General features: G+C 47.5%; 1 protein-coding gene across 1 annotated transcript in view; it reads left to right on the forward strand.

Moving 5' to 3' along the window:
* LOC139831598 (uncharacterized) overlaps positions 1–27,346 on the forward strand; it is a 40,424-nt gene that overhangs the window by 11,860 nt on the left and 1,218 nt on the right. Inside the window, exon 6 of the mRNA XM_071820896.1 lies at positions 26,556–26,752. Coding sequence (XP_071676997.1) covers positions 26,556–26,752 — 197 coding nt within the window. The remainder of the gene's footprint in view (positions 1–26,555; positions 26,753–27,346) is intronic.

The following is a 27,346-nucleotide window of genomic DNA, read 5'->3' on the forward strand; positions in this document are numbered from 1 at the left end:
AAATCGATTTTTACAAAAATCTTACGTTGCTCAGCTCGAAAAGTGTTCAACTAATGAAAGTTAGATAACAACCTGGGGAACCTGCACAAAAATTGGCAGCTCAAAATAACGTTCTGGCTGTGCGCACGAATTTTTCTAGTAACAGTCCAGAATCTGTTTTCAGGCAGCACTTCCCCGAATATCATCTTCCTCTCATTAGAAAACCACTCAAACGAACAAAACAAATATGTACAAGTATCCAGCAATCATAATATGCAAAGAATGAGTGATGCCGGTATACCTCCCCCCAAGCTTAGGCTTTTGGCCTAAGTGGAGTTCAACCCCAACGAGGGTCGCTGTTTCTCGCCGGTGGATAATTCATGGAGTAGTCATAGTAAAGTTCCTGTGCAGAAGAAAAGCGTGGAGGCTCCACATGTCCAACATGTTGATGCGAGGAACTTGCTGCATCGGATGATGAGTCGAGGTGCTCCTCGACCTCCGTGTCGTCTCTTGCATGTTGGCCTCCTCTCTCTATGTGTGCATCCAGTGCACCTTCTGTGACCGACCAATCTTCCCACTATCCTCTGAGAAACTCCTTCCATAGCAAATCATCTTGAAGAGGTTTAAGAGTTCTTGCGGTGATCCCCTTATCTTCTCGCATGATCCCCATTGCGGTACTCTAATTGCTGCACAAAAATCACTGAATGGCAAGTTGACAGCTTTATTGTAAATTTTATACTGGACCGTGGGGTTAGATCGTGACCAATTGAACTTAAAGTCCTGCACAAAAGACATAGTTAATTTTGCATATTGTCTTGGCTCTCCCTCAACAAAATTACTCAGCCCTACACGAGAAATTAGACTTTGAACATCTTCAAATATTCCCGCGCTTCTCATGAAATCTGCGCATGGGTAGTAGGAGGGGTATACTCCCTCTTCACGGTTCACTCTCATAACTTGTTGGACCTCCAATTCTTGTTGGTTCAATTGATATCTATTCCACTCCATTTTCTGAAATTTTCAACAAACAATATAAAAATTTGATTTGGTGACATATAATCGAGGGGAACTACTATAGGAACTTGCTAGAGTACTAATCATGCATCAAAACTAGTTTATACAACTTAGAACAAGCATGCAAGCTCACTAAACATGTTACCTACAGCAGCAAAATATTCAAGATATACTCAACCAAACAAAATTCTACTTGGATAGGTGGAGGAGTCACATACCGGAGAGCAAATGTGCCAAATTTCAGACATAAATCTGGGCTGAGCAAAGAGATCGAAAAATCTGGAGTTCTTGAGCAAAAACGCGAGTGAGAGGAAGCTGGTTCGAGTTTTTTCGGGAGAGAGAAGATGCTGGGAGAAAGAGATGAGATAGTGGGGCAAGGAGGGGCCCACACCACAGGGTGGCGCGCCCCCCTCCTTGGTCGCGCCGGCCTGTGGTGTAGCACCCTGTGGTGCCCCACAGGTCATCCTCTGGTGCTCCCAGGTGCCTCGTCGAAAAATAGGACCAACGGTATAATTTTTGTGAATTTTTGAAAACTTTGAAAAATGCACATTTCTGGGTATTTAGTTTATTATTACTGGCCAGGAATTTTTTTGGAATCTCCAATTAACTAAGGAACTTTGCAAATTAAAAGTGCTACAGCAACTAGAGCAAGTGGAGGAAGAAAGAGATGTTGTTTACCTCCTCTATGCATATAAAAAGTATTTGTTAACAAGGTTGATCAAGTCTTGCCACCAAATAAATTTTACATAGCATAAGAAGAAATAAACCTCAAATCAATCATGTTACCTTGAATTGTATTGATATGGATCCAATCACGAGAGTTTGATATTCTTCCTTAGGCTCATATATAGGACAATCAATAGTTCCCACTTTGATAGTTCTCACATTAAAAATAGTATTGACTCCACATACTTTATCAATCTTCTTGGGGAAATAGACGGTATGCTCCTTATCATCAACATTAAAAGTAACCTTCCCTTTATTGCAGTCAATAACAGCCCCTGCGGTGTTAAGAAAAGGTCTCCCAAGAATAATAGACATATTATCATCTTCAGGCATTTCCAACACAACAAAATCAGTTAATCTCAAGCAGTTAGTAGTAACTTGAACAGGAACATCCTCACATATACCAACAGGAATAGCAGTAGATTTATCAGCCATTTGCAAAGATATATCAGTAGGTATCAACTTATCTAAATAAAGTCTCTTATAAAGAGAAAAAGGCATAACACTAACACCGGCTCCCAAGTCACATAGAGCAGTTTTAACATAATTATTCTTAATAGAACAAGGAATAGTAGGTATACCTGGGTCGCCCAACTTCTTTGGAACTTTGCCATTGAAAGAGTAATTAGCAAGCATAGTGGAAATTTCCTCATTGGGGATTTTCCTTTTGTTAGTAACAATATCTTTCATATACTTTGAATAAGGAGGCAATTTAATAGCATCAGTCAAAGGGATTTGCAAGAATAAAGGTTTCATCCAATCGCAAAATTTATTATAGTGTTCTTCTTCCTTTGATTTTAGTTTCTTAGCAGGAAAAGGCATTTGCTTTTGCACCCAAGGTTCTCTTAAATTACCATGTTTCTCAGCAATAAAATCTTCTTTAGTGTACTTTTTATTTTTAGCATGCTTTTCAGGTTCATCTTCTACCTCTTCTTTATCAGAAGCATCATTCTTATCATTATCTTTATCATGTTCATTACCACTTTCAGTTTCAGCATCAGAAATAGAAATACTATTAGGATCATTAACAGGTTCAGAGGATTCTACAACATTTTTATGTTTCTTCTTCTTTTTCTTCTTAGAAGGAGCACTAGGTTCAATGCGTTGAGAATCTTGTTCAATTCTTTTGGGATGCCCTTCAGGATATAGAGGATCCTGGGTAGAGACACCACCTCTAGTTGTTATTTCATAAGCATGTTTCTCTTTAGAATTATTCTCCAACAAGTCATTTTGCACTTTAGTGAGTTGATCAATTTGAGTTTGAATCATATGAAAATGTTTAACAAGCATCTTAACATCATTGGAGGTTCTCTCTACAATATCATGCAATTCACTAATAGCTCGAGAATTTTCCATTAAATGATTCTCTACTCTCATATTAAAATTTTCTTGCTTAACAATATAATTATCAAACTCATCTAAGCATTGTGCAGGGGGTTTCGAATACGGAATATCTTCCCAAGTAAAGCGTTGAAGGGAGTTTACCTCAATCATGGACGAAGGGGGAATTATCTCACATATATCTTCTATGGGAGGAAGATTCTTCACATCTTCAGATTTAATACCTTTCTCCTTGAGAGACTTCTTGGCTTCCCTCATATCTTCATCATTTAATTTAATCATACCCCTCTTCTTCAATATTGGCGTTGGAGTTGGTTCAGGCGTAGTCCAATCATCATGATTTCGGCCTATTTTAGCCAATAATTCTTCAGCGTCATCTGGAGTTCTTTTCCTGAAAACACAACCAGCACAACTATCCAGGTATGCCCTAGACTCAATGGTTAGTCCGCTATAAAATATATCAAGTAAATCATGCTTTTCCAAATCATGGTCAGGCCGAGCTCTAATAAGAGAGCAAAATCTCGCCCAAGCCTCAGGCAATTTCTCTCCATCTTCCTGGTCAAAATTATAAATTCTCTGCAAAGCAATATGTTGAGCACTAGCAGGAAAGTATTTACGGAAGAAAACATCAAGCAATTCTTTTGGACTTTTAATAGAATTAGGTGGCAAACTATTATACCAAGTTTTAGCGTCATCCTTTAATGAGAATGGAAAGATTTTAGCAACAAAGTAAGTACGCATCTTGACATCATCAGAAAACAAGCTACTTAGAGTAGATAACTCAATCATGTGTTCAACAGCAGTTTCTTTCTCAGTACCACAAAAGGGTGTTTTCTCAACAATAGCTATATGAGATAAATCAAGAGAAAAATCATAATCTTTATCCTTAATGTTTATATGAGATGTGGCAAACTTAGGATCAGGAGACAGTTTATATCTAACAGCATGTTCTGCAAGCAACTTTTTAATTTTTCTTGCATCAGTAGTAGCATTGCATTTTTCAATAAAATCATCATTAAGCTCCACATAATCTTCATCAGGATCATCACTAAAATAATCAAGTTCAAGTGAATTAACAGGTGTAGTAGCATTAGGAGTTTCAGTATTTTCAATTTGTCTAGACCTAGCAATCGTAGCATCTAGAAAGGATCCCAATGAACCACTATCATCAAGCACAGCAGAAATATTATCAATATTATGAGAGTTTTCAGATTCAGCAGAAGTACCCGCATGTGAAGCATGTGGCGGTGAAACAAGTTTATCAATCACAGATGGTGAATCAAGTGTAGCGGAGGTACTCAGAATTGTACCTTTTCTTGTAGTGGATGGTAATATGGCGATTTTAGAATCGTGAGGTTTACCCATGATGGAGAATTTGCAGCGAACACTATCAATCCAAGTGAACTTCCAAATAAAGCTATGCTCCCCGGCAACGGCGCCAGAAAATAGTCTTGATGACCCACAAGTATAGGGGATCGCAATGTCTTTCGAGGGAAGTAAAACCCAATTTATTGATTCGACACAAGGGGAGACAAAGAACACTTGGAAGCCTTAACAATGAGTTGTCAATTCAGCTGCACCTGGAAACAGACTTGCTCGCAAGGGTTTATCAGTAGTAACAGTTTTATAGCAGTAGCAGTAGTGAAATAACAGCAGCAGAGTAACAGAGACAACAGTAGTGATTTTAGTAAACAGCAGGATTAAAATACTGTAGGCACGGGGACGGATGACGTGTGTTGCATGGATGAGAGAAACTCATGTAACAATCATAGCAGGGCATTTGCAGATAATAATAAAACGGTGTCCAAGTACAAAGCAATCAATAGGCATGTGTTCCAATTATAGTCGTACGTGCTCGCAATGAGAAACTTGCACAACATCTTTTGTCCTACCAGCCGGTGGCAGCCGGGCCTCAAGGGAAACTACTGGATATTAAGGTACTCCTTTTAATAGAGTACCGGAGCAAAGCATTAACACTCCGTGAACACATGTGATCCTCACATCACTACCATTCCCTCCGGTTGTCCCGATTTCTGTCACTTCGGGGCCATTGGTTCCGGACAGTGACATGTGTATACAACTTGCAGGTAAGATCAATAAACAATGAATATCATGATGAAACAATAACATGTTCAGATCTGAGATCATGGCACTCGGGCCCTAGTGACAAGCATTAAGCATAACAAGTTGCAACAATATCATCAAAGTACCAATTACGGACACTAGGCACTATGCCCTAACAATCTTATGCTATTACATGACCAATCTCATCCAATCCCTACCATCCCCTTCGGCCTACAGCGGGGGAATTACTCACACATGGATGGGGGAAACATGGCTGGTTGATGTAGAGGCGTCGGTGGTGATGATGGCGATGATCTCCTCCAATTCCCCGTCCCGGCGGAGTGCCAGAACGGAGACTTCTGGCTCCCGCGACGGAGTTTCGCGATGTGGCGCCGTTCTGGAGGGTTTCTGGCGACTTCGACTTCTCCCCCGTGCGTTTTTAGGTCGAGGCCAATAAGTAGTCCGAAGGAGGGCGTCGGAGGCCGGCCGAGGGGGCCACACCACATGGCCGCACGGGCCCCCCCTGGGCCGCGCCGCCCTATGGTGTGGGGCCCTCGGGCCTCCACCTGACTTGTCCTTCTGGCTCCGTCAGTTTTCTGGGAAAATAGGGCCTTCTGCATAAATTCCGAGGATTTTCCCGAAAGTTGGATTTCTGCACAAAAACGAGACACCAGAACAGTTCTGCTGAAAACAGCGTTAGTCCGTGTTAGTTGCATCCAAAATACACAAATTAGAGGCAAAACAATAGCAAAAGTGTTCGGGAAAGTAGATACGTTTTGGACGTATCAACAAGCATCAATAAGTCTTGCATAAGAGTTAACTCATAAAGCAATAGATTCAAAGTAAAAGGCATTGAAGCAACACAAAGGATGATTAAGTTTCAGCAATTGCTTTCAACTTGTAACATGTATATCTCATGGATAGTTGTCAACATAAAGCAATATAACAAGTGCAATAGGTAAACATGTAAGAATCAATGCACACAGTTGACACAAGTGTTTGCTTCTAAGATAGAAAGAATAGGTAAACTGACTCAACAATAAAGTAGAAGATTGGCCCTTCGCAGAGGGAAGCATGGATTACTATTTTTGTGCTAGAGCTTTTCATTTTGAAAACATAGAAGCAATTTTGTCAACGGTAGTAATAATTCATATGTGTTATGTATAAGACATCCTATAAGTTGCAAGCCTCATGCATAGAATACTAATAGTGCCCGCACCTTGTCCTAATTAGCTTGGATTAACACGGATTATCATTGCATAACATATGTTTCAACCAAGTGTCACAAAGGGGTACCTCTATGCCGCCTGTACAGAGGTCTAAGGAGAAAGTTCGCATTGGATTTCTCTCTTTTGATTATTCTCAACTTAGAAATCCATACCGGGACAACATAGACAACAGATAATGGACTCCTCTTTAATGCATAAGCATTCAACAACAGATAAAATTCTCATAAGAGATTGAGGATTTGTGTCCAAACTGAAACTTCCACCATGATTCATGGCTTTAGTTAGCGGCCCAATGTTCTTCTCTAACAATATGCATACTCAAACCACTTGATCATGAAAATCGCCCTTACTTCAGACAAGACGAACATGCATAGCAACTCACATGATATTCAACAAAGGTGTAAAAGTTGATGGCGTCCCCAGAAACATGGTTACCGCTCAACAAGCAACTTATAAGAAATAAGATACATAGCAACATATTCAATACCACAATAGTTTTTAAGGCTATTTTCCCATGAGCTATATATTGCAAAGGCAAAGAATAGAATTTTAAAGGTAGCACTCAAGTAATTTACTTTGGAATGGCAGAGAAATACCATGTAGTAGGTAGGTATGGTGGACACAAATGGCATAGTTTTTGGCTCAAGGATTTGGATGCACGAGAAGAATTCCTCTCAATACAAGGCTAGGCTAGCAAGGTTGTTTGAAGCAAACTCAAGTATAAAACGGTGCAGCAAGACTCACATATGAACATATTGTAAGCATTATAAGACTTTACATCGTCTTCCTTGTTGTTCAAACACCTTAACCAGAAAATATCTAGACTCTAGAGACCAATCATGCAAACCAAATTTTAACAAGCTCTATGTAGTTCTTCATTAATAGGTGCAAAGTACATGATGCAAGAGCTTAAACATGATCTATATGAGCACAACAATTGCCAAGTATCAAATTATTCAAGACATTATACCAATTACCACATGAAGCATTTCCTGTTTCCAACCATATAACAATGAACGAAGTAGTTCAACCTTCGCAATGAACATTAAGAATAAAGCTAAGAACATATGTGTTCATACGAAAAAACGGAGCGTGTCTCTCTCCCACACAAGCATGAATTTATTCAAACAAAACAAAAACAAACAGACGCTCCAAGTAAAGTACATAAGATGTGATCGAATAAAAATATAGTTTCAATAGAAGAAACCTGATAAGTTGATGAAGAAGGGGATGCCTTGGGCATCCCCAAGCTTAGACGCTTGAGTCTTCTTGAAATATGCAGGGATGAACCACGGGGGCATCCCCAAGCTTAGACTTTTCACTCTTCTTGATCATATATCATCCTTCTCTCTTGACCCTTGAAAACTTCCTCCACACCAAACTCGAAACAAACTCATTAGAGGGTTAGTGCATAATTGAAAATTCATATATTCAGAGGTGACATAATCATTCTTAACACTTCTGGACATTGCACAAAGCTACTGAAAGTTAATGGAACAAAGAAATCCATCAAACATAGCAAAACAGGCAATGCGAAATAAAAGGCAGAATCTGTCAAAACAGAACAGTCCGTAAAGACGAATTTTTTAGAGGCACTGGACTTGCTCAGATGAAAATGCTCAAATTGAATGAAAGTTGCGTACATATCTGAGGATCACGCACGTAAATTGGCAGATCTTTCTGAGTTACCTACAGAGAACCCTGCCCAAATTCGTGACAGCAAGAAATCTGTTTCTGCGCAGTAATCCAAATCTAGTATCAACCTTACTATCAAAGACTTTACTTGGCACAACAATGCAATAAAATAAAGATAAGGAGAGGTTGCTACAGTAGTAACAACTTCCAAGACACAAATATAAAATAAAAGTGCTGTAGTAAAATAAAACATGGGTTATCTCCCAAGAAGTGCTTTCTTTATAGCCATTAAGATGGGCTCAGCAATTTTAATAATGCTCGCGCAAGAAATGAGAGTTGAAGCAAAAGAGAGCATCAAGAAGCAAATTCAAAACACATTTAAGTCTAACCCACTTCCTATGAAAAGGAATCTTGTACATAAACAAATTCATGAAGCACAATGCAACAAGCATAGGAAGATAACACAAGAGTAACTTCAAGATTCTCAACATAAAGAGGGGAAACTTAATATTATTAAGATGCATATAACCATGTTTACCTCTCTCATAATAACTTTCAGTAGCATCATGAACAAATTCAACAATATAACTATCACATAAAGCATTCTTATCATGAGCTACATGCATAAAATTATTACTCTCCACATAAGCATAATCAATTTTATTAGTTGTAGTGGGAGCAAATTCAACAAAGTAGCTATCATTATTTTTCTCATCAAGTGTAGGAGGTATAGTATAATCATAATAAAATTCACTCTCCATAGTAGGCGGCACCAAAAGACCACTATCATTATAATCATCATAAATAGGAGGCAAAGTATCATCAAAGAAAATTTTCTCCTCAAAACTTGGGGCACTAAAGATATCATGCTCATCAAAACCAGCTTCCCCAAGCTTAGAATTTTCCATATCATTAGCAACAATGGTGTTCAAAGCGTTCATACTAATATCATTGCTACTAGCATGCAAATAAGGTTCCATAGGTTTTTTAATTTTCGCATCAAACCATCCATGTCTTAACTCAGGAAATAGAATAAAAAGCTCATTGTTATTTTCCATTATGCCTAACTAGTGAACAAGAAACAAAAAGATGCAATTGCAGGATCTAAAGGAAATAGCTTCGAGCACTTACAACGGCACCAGAAAATAACTTAGTTACCTGGGACCGGAGTGTGAGTACCTTTTACCTTTCCTCCCCGGCAACGGCGCTAGAAAATAGCTTGATGTCTACGCACGCTTCTATTCCTGTAGACAGTGTTGGGCCTCCAAGAGCAGAGGATTGTAGAACAGTAGCAAGTTTTCCCTTAAGTGGATCACCCAAGGTTTATCGAACTCAGGGAGGAAGAGGTCAAAGATATCCCTCTCAAGCAACCCTGCAATCACGATACAAGAAGTCTCTTGTGTCCCCAACACACCTAATACACTTGTCAGATGTATAGGTGCACTAGTTCGGCGAAGAGATAGTGAAATACAAGTAGTATGGATGGTGGTAATATTGCAGGAAGTAAAGATGCAGTAAACGAACATGTACCATAACAGTAAATAAACGGTGCCAGAAAATAGCTTGCTGGCGTGGGAGGCAATTCTCTGTGGTGTAACGTATTCGGAAACAAGGCCTAGGGATCATACTTTCACTAGTGGACACTCTCAACATTGATCACATAACTGAATAAACAAATACTACTTTCTCTACACTCTCTTGTTGGATGACAAACACCATTCATTGTGTAGGGCTACAAGAGCACCTCAATGCCGGAGTTAACAAGCTCCACAACATTCGATGTTCATATTTAAATAACCTTAGAGTGCATAATAGATCATTGCAATTATACCGAGAACTAACATAGCGCACACACTGTCACCATTACACTATGAAAGGGGGAATAGATCACATCAATACTATCATAGTAATAGTTAACTCCATAATCTACAAGAGATTACAATCATAACCTACGCCAAGTACTACATGATGCACACACTGTCACCATTACATCATGAAGGAGGAATAGACTACTTTAATAACATCACTAGAGTAGCACATAGATGATATTCAACTAGATCACAAAGCTCATGATCACATAAAGATCACATGGGAGAGAGAGAGATGAACCACATAGCTACCGGTACAGCCCTTAGCCTCGAGGGAGAACTACTCCCTCCTCATCATGGAGATAGCGATGGCGGTGAAGATGGTGGTGGAGATGCCTTCCGGGGGCACTTCTGGAGGCCGGAACCGGGAGGGTTCCGCCATGGGAAGCTACGACGACAGCATCGCTGTGGGGCGCGTCCTCTATGCCAGAAATCTGCCAATCGTCCCTCCGGATGAGTGTTGGATTCCGGCTAGGCCAAACCCCGTCAAGCTCTCCATCGTCCCAATTGGCGGCATACACATCTTCATCGGGGAAACCGTCGATTCCGACGGAAACCCACTGGTAAGTAGCGCAGACGCGACCGCCACAGAGCTGGACGCAGGAGCTTCCTAAAGAAGACTCCGCCTCGTATCTGGAATTTTCAAAGCCCACCCAATCCGCCCCTGTGCAGGAAACAACGGTGGAAGACCAATGCAGATCCGCCTGGGTTTCCCAGGTGTTAGAAAAGCAGAGGTGCCACTTCGTACACTTCTTGGCCCATACCGCCGGAACCGCCCCTCAAGAAGACGGAGCTGGTCCTGAGCAGGTAGAGGCACCGGAAATCGGCGCAGATCCGGATCAGGCTGAGCCTGCCGGAGGAAGCGAAGTTCCGGTTGAAGAGTCGATTTTGGGCAATCTGAGCCCAACTTCGGGAGATACCCCCTCCATGGAGTCTGATGACTTCGTTCGCAAGCTAGGGGAGTACGGTTTCGGTGATCAGCCTGAAGTCGACTCCGCCCAGCCTAAGCAGGTCCTCGCAACGGTAGCAGCGCTGGGACAAACTCAATCTGAAGAGCCAACCAGCCAATCCGACCCCCAACCATCCCAACAAGGATCTCCAATGTCTCGGGTGCGACCCCACAGGGATTCTTCCTCGGAGGAAATCCTGTCAGCTGAGGAGATGGTGGCGCGAGCAGTTCTTAACAAACCTATAACCCCGGGCGACGCCGCAGATCTGGAGGCTCTAGAGGCCACCAGACAGGAGATGCTGGCCACAGCCAAGAAGCTCGCCGATACCGAAGCCGCATTAAGGGAAGAAAGGGAGCAAGCTGCAGGTCTGGCGGAAACTTTCGACAGACAGGATCGCGAGATTACTGCCACACTCGAGCAGGTCAAGAGCATGGCGAAAGAGTGGGAAGTAAAGATGACTTATGCGCAGGCGGAGGCCGATCGAATTGTTAGAGAAGCAATTCCGCCTCGCAGGATCAACTTCGCCACGCCCGCAGAGCACCGGCCGCTGGAAACCCCAAAGGACAACATGCAAAAAGCTGCGGAGCTGTTGAAGAAGAAGGACGAAGAGGTTGATATCAACTACCTCCGCACACTTGTCGCTTCAGCAATGCAGCAGCAAAGCAAGGCAGATACTTCGCGCAGGTTGGAATCCAATCCGGATAACTGTGTATCTACCGCGCAGAAGGACGCCCGCGCCGATCGGCATCCCGATGACGAATCACATACCGGATCCTCGGAGCGCAGAAGAAGAACCAGGGAACACCAAAATCCGATCCCCGTTCCGTCAAAGACGCCTTCGTCAGATCCAAGGAAGGGAAAGGATGCAATGTATCCTGGAAGAGATAAGTATCGCAACCCCTCTCCTCCGCCCAACGGTTACCCGCGACCCCCTCGCCGCCGTAGTCCAGCCGGAAACACCAGGCCCCCAGGGCATGGTGGAATTATTATCCGCGACAACGTGCTGCCAAGAAACAGAAACAGGGAGCGCTCACCGGAACCTCGCCGGAACCAGAACAATGTTCATGAGCCCGAGCCCAGGAGGAGTCGGAATGAGGAACGCGGCCCAGAGCCTTGCCGGAGCCGCGACCCAGAGCCTCGCCGGAGCCACGACCCAGAGCCTCACCGGAGCCTCGCCGGAACGACCAGGGCAGCCAGCGCCATGGCGAAGGCAGCCACAGGAGCCGGAGCCAGCACCGGGAAGGCTGAGGAGAATCAGATGGCGGAAGCAAGAAATCGGACCGCCCACCTCGCAGGTCTCCATCACCACCACCCAGCGGTGGCGGCGGAGGTGGAGGCGGAGGCAACGGCCGGAGATCTCGCTCTCGCTCAAAGTCTCCTCGCCACGGCCCGCGCGACGCGCGGGATCGCCTTAACGAATACAGAACCGACTACATTGGTCCGAAGTGCTTTGGCAGGATGATTCGAGAGGAACCAAAGCCAAGGATGAACCTCAAGCTACCCGGAAATCTGAAGCATTATGATGGCACCGAAAGGCCGGATACCTGGATTGAGGACTACTATAATGCAGTAACCTTTGCCGGAGGAACCCCTAACATCGCCTGCCGCATGCTCCAGCTGTACCTTGTAGGTCCAGCCCGGATCTGGCTCAGCGACCTCGAGAAGAATTCCATCTTTTGCTGGTTTGACCTGAAGAACGCTTTCGAGAAACACTTCAGGGGCACCTACAAGAGACCTGCCACAACAAGCGACCTGCAGGCATGTATCCAGAAGAAGGGCGAAACATCGAGGAATTTCCTCACCTGATGGTTGGCATGCAGAAACGAGTGCGAGAACGTCGACAACCGCACAGCAATGCACGCTTTCATTGGGGGCTTGCAGCGAGGAGGATTGCTGCGACACAAACTAACTTGCTTGGTCAATGCAAACAAACTGACGTTGGATGACATGATCACCATCGCCAGCGATCACACTGCCGCCGATGACGACGCAGGCGGTGATCTCGCAGCTACAGCAATCCCCCTGCATCAACAAAAGAAGAACCGTGACAACGGTAGCAGTAGCAGCCATAAGCGCAAGAACCCTGATGACCAGAAGAGTGGCGGATCCGAGATGGTCGCCATGGCGTTTCAACGCGGAGGTTCAGGAGGCGGAAGAGGACGCGGACGTGGAGGCGGAGCCGGCAGGGGCCAGCAGCATACCTCCGAGGTCACAGCTGGCGGATCCCGCGCCCCGCAAACCTACGAGGAGTACAGAGACATGCCCTGCCTGGCCCACCTGGATCCGGTTACAGGGAAGTCCACTCACACCAACCGCAACTGCAAGTGGGTCAATGATCTAAAGAACGACCCGGAGGCAGGTTACAAGCGCGCCCGGAAGCACCGCCCACGCGGCAAAGGTGGCAAGGGCAAGAACAAGGACAAAGAGGAAGATAGTTCTGAGGCGATGGATGAGGATGATAACTTGCCGGATCCCAAGGCAGGATCCGCAGGTAAATCCAATCCATTCGATAAAAAGAGCGTGGGGGCTTACCACACTTTCCTCGGAACACCAACGGTACGCGCCTCCAAGTCAGCCACCCGGATCCTAAACGCCATAGTTCCGGCTGTGCCGCAGTACGTCCGGTGGTCGGAAATCCCGTGCACATTTGACAGGAAGGATCACCCTGCCATTGTGCCAAAAGAATGCTACGCCTTGGTTGTAAGCCCCCGCATAGACGGGTATGACTTCTCCAAGTGCCTCATGGATGGCGGAGCCAGCCTGAACATCATGTACCTGGAGACTCTAGAGCGGATGAATCTCACCAAGGAACAGCTCAAACACAGCACCACTGAGTTTCATGGCGTAGTTCCGGGTAAGAAGGCAAATTCCCTCGGCAGCATCACACTTCCCGTGGCTTTTGGCGATGTTCATAATTTCCGCGAAGAGAAAATCACGTTTGAAGTTGTGCCCTTCAAGAGCTCCTACCACGTCATCTTCGGCAGGCCCACCTACCACAAGTTCCACGCAAGAGCGTGCTACATCTACAATAAGCTCAAGATTCCGGGTCCTAAAGGTATGATTACCGTATCCGGAGACTACAAAAAGGCTCATGAGTGCGAGTTGGGCGAAGCCGCCTTCGCAGAGTCTGTGATATCTGGAGAAGAGCTGAAAGGCTATAGAGCCGCGGTGGATCCGACTGAGATGCAGACCACCAAGAAGCAGATCTCCGAGCAGAAAACCTCCTTCAAGGCCGCGATAGAAACCAAGAAGCACGACCTGATCAAAGGCGACTCTTCCAAGCAGGTTTCAGTCGGAGCCAACATGGACCCCAAATAGGAAGACGCGCTCGTCGAGTTACTCCACGCTAACATGGATATCTTCGCATGGCAACCTTCTGACATGTCCGGAGTACCTAGGGAACTCGCCGAGCACTACCTCAACATAAATCCGGGGGCTAAACCGGTGAAGCAAGCTATGCGACGCTTTGGAGATAAGAAGCGCCGCGCCATAGGAATGGAACTAGCAAAGTTACTAGAAGCAGGTTTTGTAATAGAAGTTATCCACACCGATTGGGTCGCGAATCCCGTCCTTGTACCCAAAAAGAACACTGAAATACTAAGAATGTGCATCGATTACTCTGGCTTGAACAAGCATTGCCCGAAGGATCCGTTCCCCTTGCCGCGCATTGACCAAGTCATTGATTCGACGGCGGGGGCGGAACTTCTGTGTTTTCTTGATGCATATTCCGGGTATCATCAGATCCGGATGAAGGAATCCGACCAAAAGGCGACTTCATTCATTACCCCATTTGGTACTTATTGCTATGTTACTATGCCTTTTGGTTTGAAAAATGCAGGTGCCACCTACCAACGTACGATGCAGCGGTGCCTGAAGGACCAAATTGGCCGGAACGTGCACGCTTACGTCGACGACATCGCGGTCATGACCCGGAAAGGATCCGACTTGATCAGCGACCTCACAGAAACCTTCGACAATCTCCGCAGGTACAAGATGATGTTGAATCCGCTGAAGTGCGTCTTTGGCGTGCCAGCTGGAAAACTCCTTGGCTTCATAGTCTCTCACAGAGGCATTGAGGTTAACCCGGAAAAGATGAAGGCAATCATGTGTATCAAACGGCCAACTTGTCTCAAAGATGTGCAACGACTAACTGGTTGCGTCGCAGCAATCAGTAGGTTTGTTAGCCGTCTTGGCGAGAAGGCGCTACCTCTGTACAAGCTGCTGAAGAAAACAGACAACTTCGTCTGGGACGACGCAGTCGATGCAGCTCTTCGGGGGTTGAAGGAAATACTCACCTCCCCACCTATCTTGGCAGCCCCAGCAGAGTCAGAGCCAATGCTCCTCTATCTGGCAGCTACCAACAAAGTCATCAGCCTCGTCATCGTGGTGGAGCGAAAGGAAGAAGGTCATGAATACGACGTCCAAAGACCTGTCTACTACATTAGCGAGGTGCTGACGGAATCAAAGCAAAGATACCCTCACTTTCAGAAGCTAGCCTATGGAGTGTTCCTAGGCAGCCGGAAGCTGAGACACTACTTCCAAGAGCATCCAGTAACAGTTGTGAGCAAGGCTCCGCTGTCAACAATTCTCAACAACGCTGACGCAACAGGACGTACGGCTAAATGGGGCATCGAATTATCCGCCTTTGACATCGCTTACAAGCCTAGGACTGCGGTTAAATCCCAAGTCTTGGCAGATTTCGTCGCAGATTGGACAGAAGCTCCGGATGCAAGTCTGGAGCCGGAACCAGAAACATGGGTCATGCACTTCGATGGATCCAAGCAGCATCAAGGCTCAGGAGCCGGAGTCACCCTGAAGTCCCCTACCGGAGAAGAACTGCAGTATGTTCTGCAGATCCACTTCGAAGCTACGAACAACATGGCGGAATACGAGGCTCTACTACACGGTCTGCGCATCGCTAAGGAAATTGGGATCAAGCACATCATATGCTGTGGAGATTCCGACCTGGTGGCACAACAAGTAGCCGGAACCTGGAACGCCAGAAATTCCGTCATGGCGGCCTACAGAGACGAAGTTGATGAGATCGCCAAGTGCTTCCTCGGATACGAAGTCAAGTATGTCAGAAGAGACGATAACACAGCGGCAGACATGCTATCCAAGCTCGGATCCGGCAGGAAGCAAATTCCGCCTGGCATTTTCCTGGAGCATCTCCGGATACCCTCAGTTAAGGGCGCTAACCCGGAAAACCCAGAGGTGGCAGTATCTCCGGCTAGGGAAGTGATGGCTATCATTCCGGCTTGGACCCAGCCTTTCCTGGACTACCTCATCGATCAGAAGTTGCCAGAGGACGAGGTCCTTGCGCGACAGATCGTCAGACGAGCGAGATCCTACACAATTGTCGATGGACAGCTCTACAAACGAAGTGCAGCAGGGGTATTTCTCAAATGCGTCTCCAATCAAGATGGCATTGAGATCCTCAGAGAGATCCACGCAGGGGATTGCGGGCATCATGCCGCCCCCAGATCGCTCGTTGCAAAAGCTTTTCGGTTAGGGTTCTACTGGCTCACAGCTAAAGAAGATGCTGACAAAATAGTCAAGACCTGCCGAGGTTGTCAGTACTACGCTACTCAACCAAACGCTCCAGCCCAAGAGCTGAAGACCATACCTATCACCTGGCCATTTGCGGTCTGGGGGCTCGATATGGTTGGTAAGTTAAAAAGATCATCTCCTGGCGGTTTTGAATACCTTCTGGTCGCTGTTGACAAATTCAGCAAGTGGATCGAGGCAAAGCCAGTGAGAAAAGCCGATGGTGCTACAACACTAAAATTCGTCTGCAGCCTTGTGATGAGATTCGGCATCCCACACAGCATAATCACAGATAATGGCACAAACTTCGCTCAAGGAGAATTGAGGGATTATTGCGAGACAGTAGGGATTCGACTGGACCTTGCATCTGTGGCTCATCCACAATCCAACGGTCAGGTTGAAAGGGCTAACGGTCTAATATTATCAGGAATTAAGCCGCGCCTTGAAGAACCGCTGCGACGAGCAGCTGGAGCTTGGGCTGATGAGTTGGAAGCTGTTCTGTTGAGTTTACGAACTACCCCTAACAGATCAACAGGGTTTACCCCATTCTTTCTGGTATACGGATCCGAAGCCGTGCTTCCCTCCGACATCATCCACGATTCGCCGCGAGTTTCCGCCTACAATGAAGAAACACCTGACGAGGCCAGACATCTATCTGTGGACCTGATCGAGGAAGCTCGGAACCTAGCTGATCAGCGCTCCGCCATCTATCAGCAGAAGCTCCGACGCTATCACAGTCGTCGAGTTCGGAATCGCTCTTTCATGGCAGGAGACCTGGTCCTCCGCCTTCGACAGGTGAAAGACCATAAGCTGCAATCTCCATGGGAAGGACCCTTCATCGTTAGCAAAGTGCTTCATAACGGGTCGTACTAGCTTGTTGATTTCCGTGAGCTGAAGGATAGACCTGCTAATTGGCACCGGAAACGCAAGCGTGAAGATCGCCCTTGGAACATCGCACAGCTACGTCCTTTCTACACTTAGCATATATTTTCCGAGTTATAAACTCTGTAATAGTTATACATGATCAATGAAATAAAGCCTATGGTTCACTCTTTGAGTCTTTTACCTCCTTTACTTGTTCATTTTTGGATCATGTATGTTTTCCGACTAAAACCGCAGAGCTGGATTTTTTCCGCCTAGGCGTGTATAAAAGTTGTGATTTTCAAAAATCGTCCTTTAGGATGTAAGCTTAAGTTTTCTGATTAAGTTGTTGTCTGTTGCGAACTCGTGGATTCCTAGTAGCGATTTCCGGCACCTATGCTTGGGGGCTTGTTTCCGCGGTTATTGACGGACTGCCATTGGGCTTCGTCGCCGCTGGCGAGCATTTCCGACTAAGGTCTTCCGGCTCGCGGAAGGTCAAGCGGGCAAGCCGGAAAACAACGAAATCAGCACTTGCTTTCCGACTGAAAACGAAACATGCACATAACATTAAACGGATAGCAGGATAAGTGTTTTCGCCCCATGCATAATCGTTTCGTTCCTAGCTACTTAAGAATTTAAAGTCTTATTACAAACCCACTCTGGGGCCAAAATGATGCAACTTGTCTCATTGTTTAAACAGGAACTCTACTCGGAGTCCTCTTCTTCAGATTCCTGGTATGTGGAGCCGTCGTCGCTGTCCCCGGATCCGGCTTCGGAGTCGTTGCCAGAGTTTCCTCTGGAATGCTCGCCGCTTGACCCGGAGCCTTCCCCATAATACTCCGGCTCACCTGCCTCCTCCTCCTCTGCATCAGAAAATCCCTCGGGCAGATCGTGTTTGTTATACCAGAACGAGTGATCCACTCGCCTGACAAACAACTGCTCATATCCTTGGGTTTCCGCAAGGAGAGCACCCATGTCGGAATCCTTGGGGGCTCCGCGTGCAACATCCGCCAAGTTGAGCGAGGGGAAGTGAGCCTTGCAGGTGGCCAAGACTAGGGAGGCGACTCCGCGTGCTGAAGACTTTTGCCAGTCCTTGATGAAATCCGGCACCTGTCGCATAAGTTTGGTCATCGTATCGATGACTGTGGTTTTGGCCTTCTTCAGAGACAGAGCCGTGGCGATTCCGCGACAGGCTTCAAATAACGCGTCAATTGAAATCCGCGCTTCATCGTATGCCTCTGTCCTCTTCAGGTTCGACTCTTTTGACCATTCGAAGCCAAGGCTTGCTGTGGAAGAAGGAGGTCCAGTTCCGTTAGAGAGAAAACATATGAGAAACTCGGAGCAACGACGCGGAAAAACGCTTACGGAAGATAAGTTTGTCGATGGCCTCCGCCTCCGCTTCCAGGACTTTGTTCTTGGCAACCGCGGAAATCACGCGGCCTTGGCTTTTCTCCAGTTTATCATTCAGCTCCGCCAGGTCGCGGGCATGTTTCTCGGAGAGTTCTTTCCTCGCCTCAGTCTCCTTACTGGATGATTCTTGAATGAAGGCTTTGAGGGACTCGTTCTCCGCCTCAAGCACCTTGACCTTGGCGGATAGCTCGTCAAACGAGGAGTGCTTGGCAGTTTCTTCTGAAGGCAGAAAGTTGCACATATTATGCATCCTGAACAACTATGTCAGCACAAAAAGTAAAGACCCGGATCTCGTACCTTGAAGGCGGGTCTCAAGCAGCTGGATATCTTTTTTGCTATTTTCCGCGTGCTGGCGCAGCCCCTCGATTTCCGCGATTTGCTCCAGCACGTGCACGCGCAGATCTTCATGCAGTTTCCGCGTGGTCTACGAAGCAGCAAAGAGTTAGTCGGATATTAAAATCTGGGGGGCTAGCGAAGAATTCAAAGTCTTGGGATAAAAATTTCAAATTTCCGCCTAAAGGTACATTTTGGGAAAGCATCGGCTAATACATGTTACACGGAAATATATCACCCAATGCTTGGGGGCTAGTATCACCTGCCGCACTTCCTTGTGCTTGGCGAAAAAATCCTTCAGGTTGTCCTCCAGGTCGGCGAGCTCTCGCACCTCCTCGTCCGGCTTTCCCCACACTTTGTTCAGCATGGCGGAAACTTCCGCGTGACGTTGTGCAAGGGTAAGCTTTTGAAGGGACGGAGTTGGTTGGAGGTTGACTCGAGTCGCGTTGGTAACTTGAAGGAGCTTTGCCTTTTGCTCCTGTTCTTCTCCTGTGGGCCCCGCGAAAGCGGAGCTTGGCTGATCTTGCGGAGGAATGGGTGAGGAGGTCCCCTTGGCGGAGTCGCCATGGTGAGCGGGATCCTCAGGAAGGTCATCAAGGTCGATGACATCTTTCGGATCCGGCTTGGTGGCGGATGAAGCCTTGGGCGGAACTTCAACCTCAGGAGTAATAGGAATGGAAGCCGGAGATGGCTTGGCTCTTTTCTTCGAGACCCTTGGGGCCTTGGGGGGCTGGCTTCCGGAGCTTCAGAAAAAACACAAAAGTATAAGAGTTTGAGCGTAAAACCGGAACTTGGATCTCGGAAGTACGTGCTTACCCGGAAGGCTTGAAGAAATGCTGGAAGGCAGGCTGCCCCTTGTTGCTCGTATTGATCAGAGAAAGGCGCTTCTTTTCCGCCTCCGCTTTCCGGGTGGCCGCAGTGCTAAGCACTTCGCGGGCGCGTTTCGCATAAGGGCTGGAAGGAGCTGGCTTCTTCCTCTTAGCCGGGCGTGGGGCCTCGGGAGCTTCCGCCTCCGATGCACCTTCCGGATCCGCGTGGCCGGTGGAAGGAACCCGGAGCAGAGTTCCGAGTTTGCTTTCTTCAAGCGCCTCGAGCTAATGCAAAGTTAAACACTTAGACAAAAAAGTTTGAAGAAAGACAATAGACTAAAGTCAAGACGACGTACCGCGGTTCCGGATCCATTCGTGTGGATGTCTTTGTTGCACTCGTGAACATGGAGTTCACGTGGGATTTTGATGAGGACCCGGATCCTCTTGTCGATGGCGTCGGCGGAGAGATTGTCTTTGGTGGCGCGCATTGGGTCGTCGCCCCGTGTAGTGGAACATCAAGCGGTCTCGATGCTGCAGCGGCTGGATCCGCTTGGTGAACCACGAAAGGGTTAAGTCCTTCCCCGACAGCCCCTCCTCCGTGAGCTTGCAGATCCGCCTAACAGCGCGGGTCAGCTGAGGCGAGTCGGAGAAGTGGGGGCACTGTGTCCATGCCGGAGTTTTGCTGGCGGGGCTGTTCTTGAATAATGGAAGTCTCCTGTCGCTCGCCGGGTTGGAGACGTCCTTCAGGTAGAAGAAGCCTCCGGACCAATACCGCGCGGATTCGTGGCGGTCGGTATGGGGGTAGACGCGGCCGGGGCGGAGCATGAAGGTGATGGATCCGCATGTAGCGAGTTCGGCGGATTGCCGGATCCTCTCCTTCTTGACAGTAAAGAAATATTGGAACAGAGAAAGCTCGGGGGTTACCCGGAGATGGCCTTCGCAGAGGGTGACGTGGTTGCAGATGGCAAGCACGCTGTTCGGAGATATGTTGTGGGGTTGGAGTCCATACGCCTTCAGAATCTCCAGGAAGAAGTCCGAAGGCGGAAAGGAAAAACCGCGCTCCACCAGTGCTTTCGTCAGCACCATCTCGTTGTCCCTCGGAGCTGGAGCTAGTTCATTTGGAACTGACCTCCAGCTTCCGGGTTGCAGGAAACCATCCGCCTCGAGGTTCTTCAGCTCCATCTCGGTGGTGGTGCAGGGCCACCACTTCCCTTTGGCTTCGGAGTCTCATTGGCGAGCTTTCGACTTTTTGGCGACCTCTTCCGCCTGGTGTTCCGTATGACCCGCCCCGGAGGCTTTCTCCGGGTGAGCAGAGGTCCCCTCAGCCTCCTTGCCGGAATCCTTTGAAGGATCCAGCCGGATTGGAACGAAGGGTGGAGGGGCGGAGGAGATTGGGGTCGCCATAATAGGGTCTGAAGTCGGAGGCGGAATCGTTGAAGACATCTGAAGAAAAGGTTTTGGCGAAAACATTTTTTAGCCGGATCCAGCATCGTCAACCTAGCTATCATCCCTACCAACTACGGCAAAGGATCGAAGCTCGGAGAACTTACCTTAATGGATTCCGCGGTGGTCGGAGTCGCCGGCGACGAGGTTTACGTGCAGTGGCTCGCCGGAGTTAAGAACACGAAGAACACTGCGGTGGTGAACTCGCTCCGGCGATGCTCCGGCGAAAATTCCGGCGGGTTCCGGCACGGCGGAGGAAGAGTTCGCGAGCGGCGCTGTGTGGAAAGGTGAGAAAGGGGGGTGAATGAGGAGTTAGGTCGACGGTGGATATTTATAGGCTGAGGGACGAGATTCGTGCTCCGCATCCTGTGGTCGGAACGCAAGCGTCGCGCCGTTGGATGCGTGACACGTGTCCCAAACCCTAACTGTAAAAATGGCTAGAGATAAGTTACCGCACAAATCGCGCGAAAATGGCGCCAGAATTGGCGGAACCGTTTGAGTCTATTAAGATTCTGGGTAAAGGCGTGAAGATAAGTAATTCTCATTCACAAGCAGGGGAGTAACCCGGAGACATGTTTGAAACTGTCGATGGATGAAGTCCCGCAAGATGGGGGATTTTCTGACTAAAGGTTAGGAAAGAAGAAAATGTGAAGTTGGAGTTCTTCAAATTTCTCCGCGTTACCAACGATGCCGGAAACCTAAGGTGCAAGCATGGCGGAAACTGCAGGCGAAACTCGGAGAACTCTGGGGGCTACTGTTGTGGGTATACTTCGTGGGTGTACCATCGACAGAGCCTAGATCCGGCAAGCCCGGGTGGCCCACAGATGGTGATGAGGCATGTGGCCCATCGGGCGGCCCAGTTGCTGTTGATCATGAAGGAAGAAGTCCGGCCCAGGATCAGTAAGCCGGATCCGTACCGACATTAGGAGTAACCCGGATCCGCGGAGGCCCATGAAGAACCCGGATCCAGTACGACGTGTATGGAAGGCGGATCCTTGACGTGCACGGCAAGATATTGTACCGTAGCTAGACTATCTGTAATCCGGCTAGGAATCTCCATGTAAACCCTAGATCCGTGCGCCTTTATAAGCCGGATCCTGGGAGCCCTAGAGGCACAACCACAACTCATTGTAACAACGCGAAAGCGCCCAGATAATTCCAGACAAGCAGCAGTAGGCCCTGTCATCGTGCAGGTGTTCCGAAGCTGGGTAACTCGCGTACCACCGTCCCGTGTGCACTCCGCCCTATGGCCCCTACTTCTTCTCCCCCTCGTGAGGATCCCTCCTCCGAGGTACCGTCGATTAGGCAACGACAGGCAGCGTGCCGGAACAGAGACTTCTGTCCCCCAGATCTTGGCTTCGCGATGGCGGCGGCTCTGGAAGGTTTCTCGTACCGTGGCTTATTCCTTTAGGGTTTTCGCGACGGAGTCCTTAAGTAGGCGGAAGGGCAGCCTCGGAGGGGCCCTGGTGGGGCCACACAATAGGGGGCGCGCCCCACCCCTTGGCCGCGCCGCCCTAGCGTGTGGGGCCCCTGGCTCCCCTCTGGTCTCTCTCCGGTGTTCTGGAAGCTTCGTGGAAAAATAAGATACTGGGCGTTGATTTCGTCCAATTCCGAGAATATTTCCTTACTAGGATTTCTGAAACCAAAAACAGCAGAAAACAGGAACTGGCACTTCGGCATCTTGTCAATAGGTTAGTTCCGGAAAATGCATAAATATGACATAAAGTGTGAACAAAACATGTGTGTATCATCATAAAACTAGCATGGAACATAAGAAATTATAGATACGTTTGAGACGTATCACTTACCACTTGTAGTAACAACTAGTGCACGGATGTAGCGAAGCGAATATCAAGGGTATAAGAACAAATCACACGACAAAGCAGGATATATGTGGGGCTGTAGGTGGGCTACCTATTTGCACCAATAACAAGCTCTAGCGCTGACCGTAGACAACCAATGATACTCACACAAGGCGATATAATAGGGCAATGCAACTATATGGAGGAAAGGTTGCAATGCACTAGAGAGACGCTAGCAAAGCTCAACGAGACAGGCACAAGATTGCTCAACTACGGGTGCAGTAAAGTAAACTTAGGCCTTCACTTGATTCAACTAGCACTTCACTTTTCTTTTTGGATTTTTCTTTTTGTATAACACACGCAGCTATGTAGCTCTTTTTTGCTTCTTTTCAAAAAAAAATCTGATATAGGACACAACTCCTTGATAACACGGCCAACAGAAATATGCAAGGCACCAAAACCCTAACGAGCAGCCTGTCGAGCGGTAAAACTAGTCTCTTCTGGGGAAGTTCCTAGTCACTTTATATCGATAGGCTGTGTCTATGGTTGGGAACAAGCACACTGTACGCTATGTGGACTCGAAGTAACAAAACTGACATTAGACGATAATAGAGATTCAAAACCTAACAATACTAGATGCAAGAAAAAGATACGCAAAAACAACTACGAAAAGCAACTAAAACTTGAAATTAGTGCAATCTAAAGCTATGGCAAACCCTAACCCTAATTTTTTTGGCTTTTTCTGGATAGGAAACACTCACAACTCAACTATGGGGTGGATTGCGGATGACTTACCGAGGAAAACTGGAAATCTGATACCAAGATGATAAGGGGTGTCCCGATCTTCTCAGTAAGCAACGGTGGTGATGATGATCACGGGGTGATAGCAGCGGAGGAACACGATGATGTAGTGGAAGATAACTTGTATGACGCAACGAGATCTCTCGATTGGTCCCTGTCGCCAATGCAACAGCTCTCAACCCTGCAAGATATTCGCAACTCCACACACTTGCGCACGTAGCCGCCGACCACGAAGCGGTAAGTTGCAACCGTCTAATTCCCAATGGAACAGCAGATCACACAAGACTTTAACAGGATCTACACAATATCAAGCAATATGGTGTAGGGAATTCAATAGTTTTGCAGAGCAAACAACTAAGAACTAGGGTTTATCTTAAACGTGGTCAGAAGCAGCTAGGGGGTCATCCAAGGCACTTATATAGGCGTCCGAGACGAGTTCTGGTAGAAAGATACAAGTAAAACCGACCCAGAATAGATCTGGTCGAGACAGACTCCGACTAGTCCGGTCTGGAATCCGGTTGACCGGGCCTGGGACCGGGCTGACCGGTCTAAACCGGGCCAGGGACCGGGCGGCAACCGGAAAGGTCACAAAACTCCGTCCGGTTGGCCCCAGTACGACGCCCGGTTGGCGCCGGGGTGAATCCGGTATGCCGCCCGGTTGGACCGGGCCAGGGACCGGGCGCGCCGGCGTGCCGACCGGTCTGACCGGGTGCTGGACCGGCCTGGACTTCTTCTTCTCCTCTCGCGCATGCCTCCCGCTCCTCCCTCGCGCGTCCATGAGATATCTTCATGTCCAGCTCCATGTCCAGCCTCACGTCCATCTTCACGTCCAGCTGCTCCTCTTCTCCTCGTGCGATGCTTGTCTCCTCTTCATAACTGATGATACATAAATAACAAGACTTAGGCAGTATAAAGTTCTCATCAATCAAGGTATCATTTAGAAACAAGTTCACCCGTTGCTTAAGTAGCTTCGCACGAGCCCTTGTAATAGGTCCAATCCGAACTTCATTGGACTTGAGCTTCACAGCAGGTTCATCTTCATTTATCAATGACGGATGTAGTGGTGTAGTAGGGATGTCCTCATCACATATTGAGATAGACTTCTGTTTTGGTCGGGAAAGAGTTGCTAGAAAACAACTTGACATTAGATTTATCTCCAGTAAAGACCAGATTGCTGATGGTTTCACCAAGACTCTTTGTTTGAAGAAATTAGATGAGTTTAAGCGTAATCTAAACCTCTCCCAGGTTTAGCTTAGGGGGGTGTTAGAGTTGTATATCTGTACCTATACGATACAGAGTAGTACTCCGATTGTATACTGTACAAACTCTGTATATACCACTTAGGGGGGTTTTCCCTAACATATAAACATGCAACCGATCACCCTAACGGGTACGATCGTTCTCCTAAAAACCAATAATGACCTCCTCCGTCATCTACTAGCTCATCACCTTGGATGTAGAACCTTGGGGTGTTGCAGCTCATCGACAAGCTGCGCAGAGGCTTCCTCTGGGTTGGGCAAGAAGAAGCTCGTGGTGGCAACTGTTTGGTAGCCTCGCACTCGGTTTGCTAGCCCAAATCTCTTGGTGGGCTAGGCCTCCACAATCTCAGATGGATCAATGCCTCCCTCCGTGCAAGGTGGATCTGGTCACTTCGAACGAGCATGTTAAAACCGTGGCTCTGATTGGACCTGGTTGTCTCCAAGGATGCCCTGGCTATCTTCAATGTCGCGATCCGTATTACGGTGGGCTCGGGCGTCCAGGTGCTCTTCTGGACGGATCCTTGGATCGACAGGCTCAGCGCCACAACCATCGCTCCGGCGGTGGTAGCCCTTGTGCGCCCAAGCCGAATGCGCACGGTCACGGTCCAGCACGGCCTTGAGGCGAACCGGTGGACGACTGATACTAGTGGGCGTTTATCCGTTGATGCGGTGGTGTAGTTCCTCGAGGATCCAGCGCGTTCAGCTAGCCCCGGGAAGTCCGGATACGTTTGCCTGGAAGTTCAGTGCTGATGGCGCTTACTCCACCAGGTCGACTTACACCGCGTGCTTCGCCGGGCGCACGGCGCAGCCAGCCGCTAGCCAGGTTTGAACTCCTTCGCGTCGCCAAAATTCAAGTTCTTCGGCTGGCTGGCGGTGTGGGGCAAATGTTGGACCGCGATCGCCTCCAACGACACGGCCTTGTGAACTATGGGGCATGTCCTCTCTGACTGCGGACGGGTGAAACGTTGGACCACCTTCTCCTCTAGTGCCCCTTCGCCTGCACGATCTGGATTCCTGTCTTCCGACAGCAGGGGTGCTTGCATCTGCTTCCACCGGTGATGGAGTTCCTCACCAATTGGTGGCCAGAGGCCGAAGCAAGGGCAACCCGCAAGCGCAACGTGCTACCAACTCCATCATCCTTCTCACGTTGCGCTCCCTCTGGCTAGAGCGAAACACGAGGGTTTTCGACGAGGCCGTCAGCACTGCCACTGCGCTCATCAACCGCATCATAGACGAGTGGAAGAGCTGGTTGGTTGCCAGATCCCTAGGTAGGGGTGGATCGGTTAGAGGAATAGGATAGCGTGCTATCTCGCTGGCCTGCGTTGCCTGCATAGGGTGCTGCTGCAGCCGCTTTTGTAAACTATGGATCCGTCTCCTTTAAGCTTAATACAATGACCGCAGATCTCCTGCGAGTTCTAAAAAAAAACTGGGTCCTGAAAACTTCTGAGCCCCGACGAAGAGTTGGCTGTTGTTGTTGTTGACAGGGGAGTGGGCGATCGTGGTCTCTCACGTCGCGGCCATAGTGGAGCTCTGCCGGCACAACGATCCCCACAACTCGGTTCGCCGGATCATCCCCAACACCTCGCTGAACGTCTTTCACGTCTCCAGTGTCACCAGGCAGTGTGTCCTTATGAGGGTCGGTGACGGCGACCACCTCGACGGAAAGGGTGCTCTAGAGGATGTATTCGGCGGCGACCGACGGAGTCTTGCGTAAAGAAAATGTTCGTATTGTCATTACATTAGGGCGATTTAAACATACGACATATTATTCTTCCAACTAGCAGCATGGCCCTCGCAAATGCGAGGGCAGCCTCTTCATTTTATTAGTATTTGCAAGCGACTTTAAGTTTGAAGAAGTACTATTTAGATATAGGCTCAAATTTAAAATTTAGCTGATATATGTATCGCCATTATGTGGAATTAATCGATCATTTCATTTTTCTCAATTTCTCGTTCAGAGAAATTATAGTGTCGCTTAGGCTAGGAAACATGTATAGCCATCTTTAATTTTTTTTAACTCAATTTTTTTTTGTTATCAAACTACTCGCTTTGTTTCGTAATGAAGATGTTGTTGGGAACATGAACAAAAGCTGGGACTACCAATATTTATTTAACAATACTTGAGAGTGGATACTCAAAAATCACACATGTATAATTTCTCAAGATCAAATTGGAATGTATCTTTAATCACCTTCAAACGTGTAATTTTTCAGATAACTAATTTTATTTGCTCTGAAAATAAGTACTCTCTCAAGTTCTAAGATACTAATTACTT

Source organism: Lolium perenne, chromosome 5, assembly GCF_019359855.2.
Source record: "Lolium perenne isolate Kyuss_39 chromosome 5, Kyuss_2.0, whole genome shotgun sequence".
NCBI lineage: Eukaryota > Viridiplantae > Streptophyta > Magnoliopsida > Poales > Poaceae > Lolium > Lolium perenne.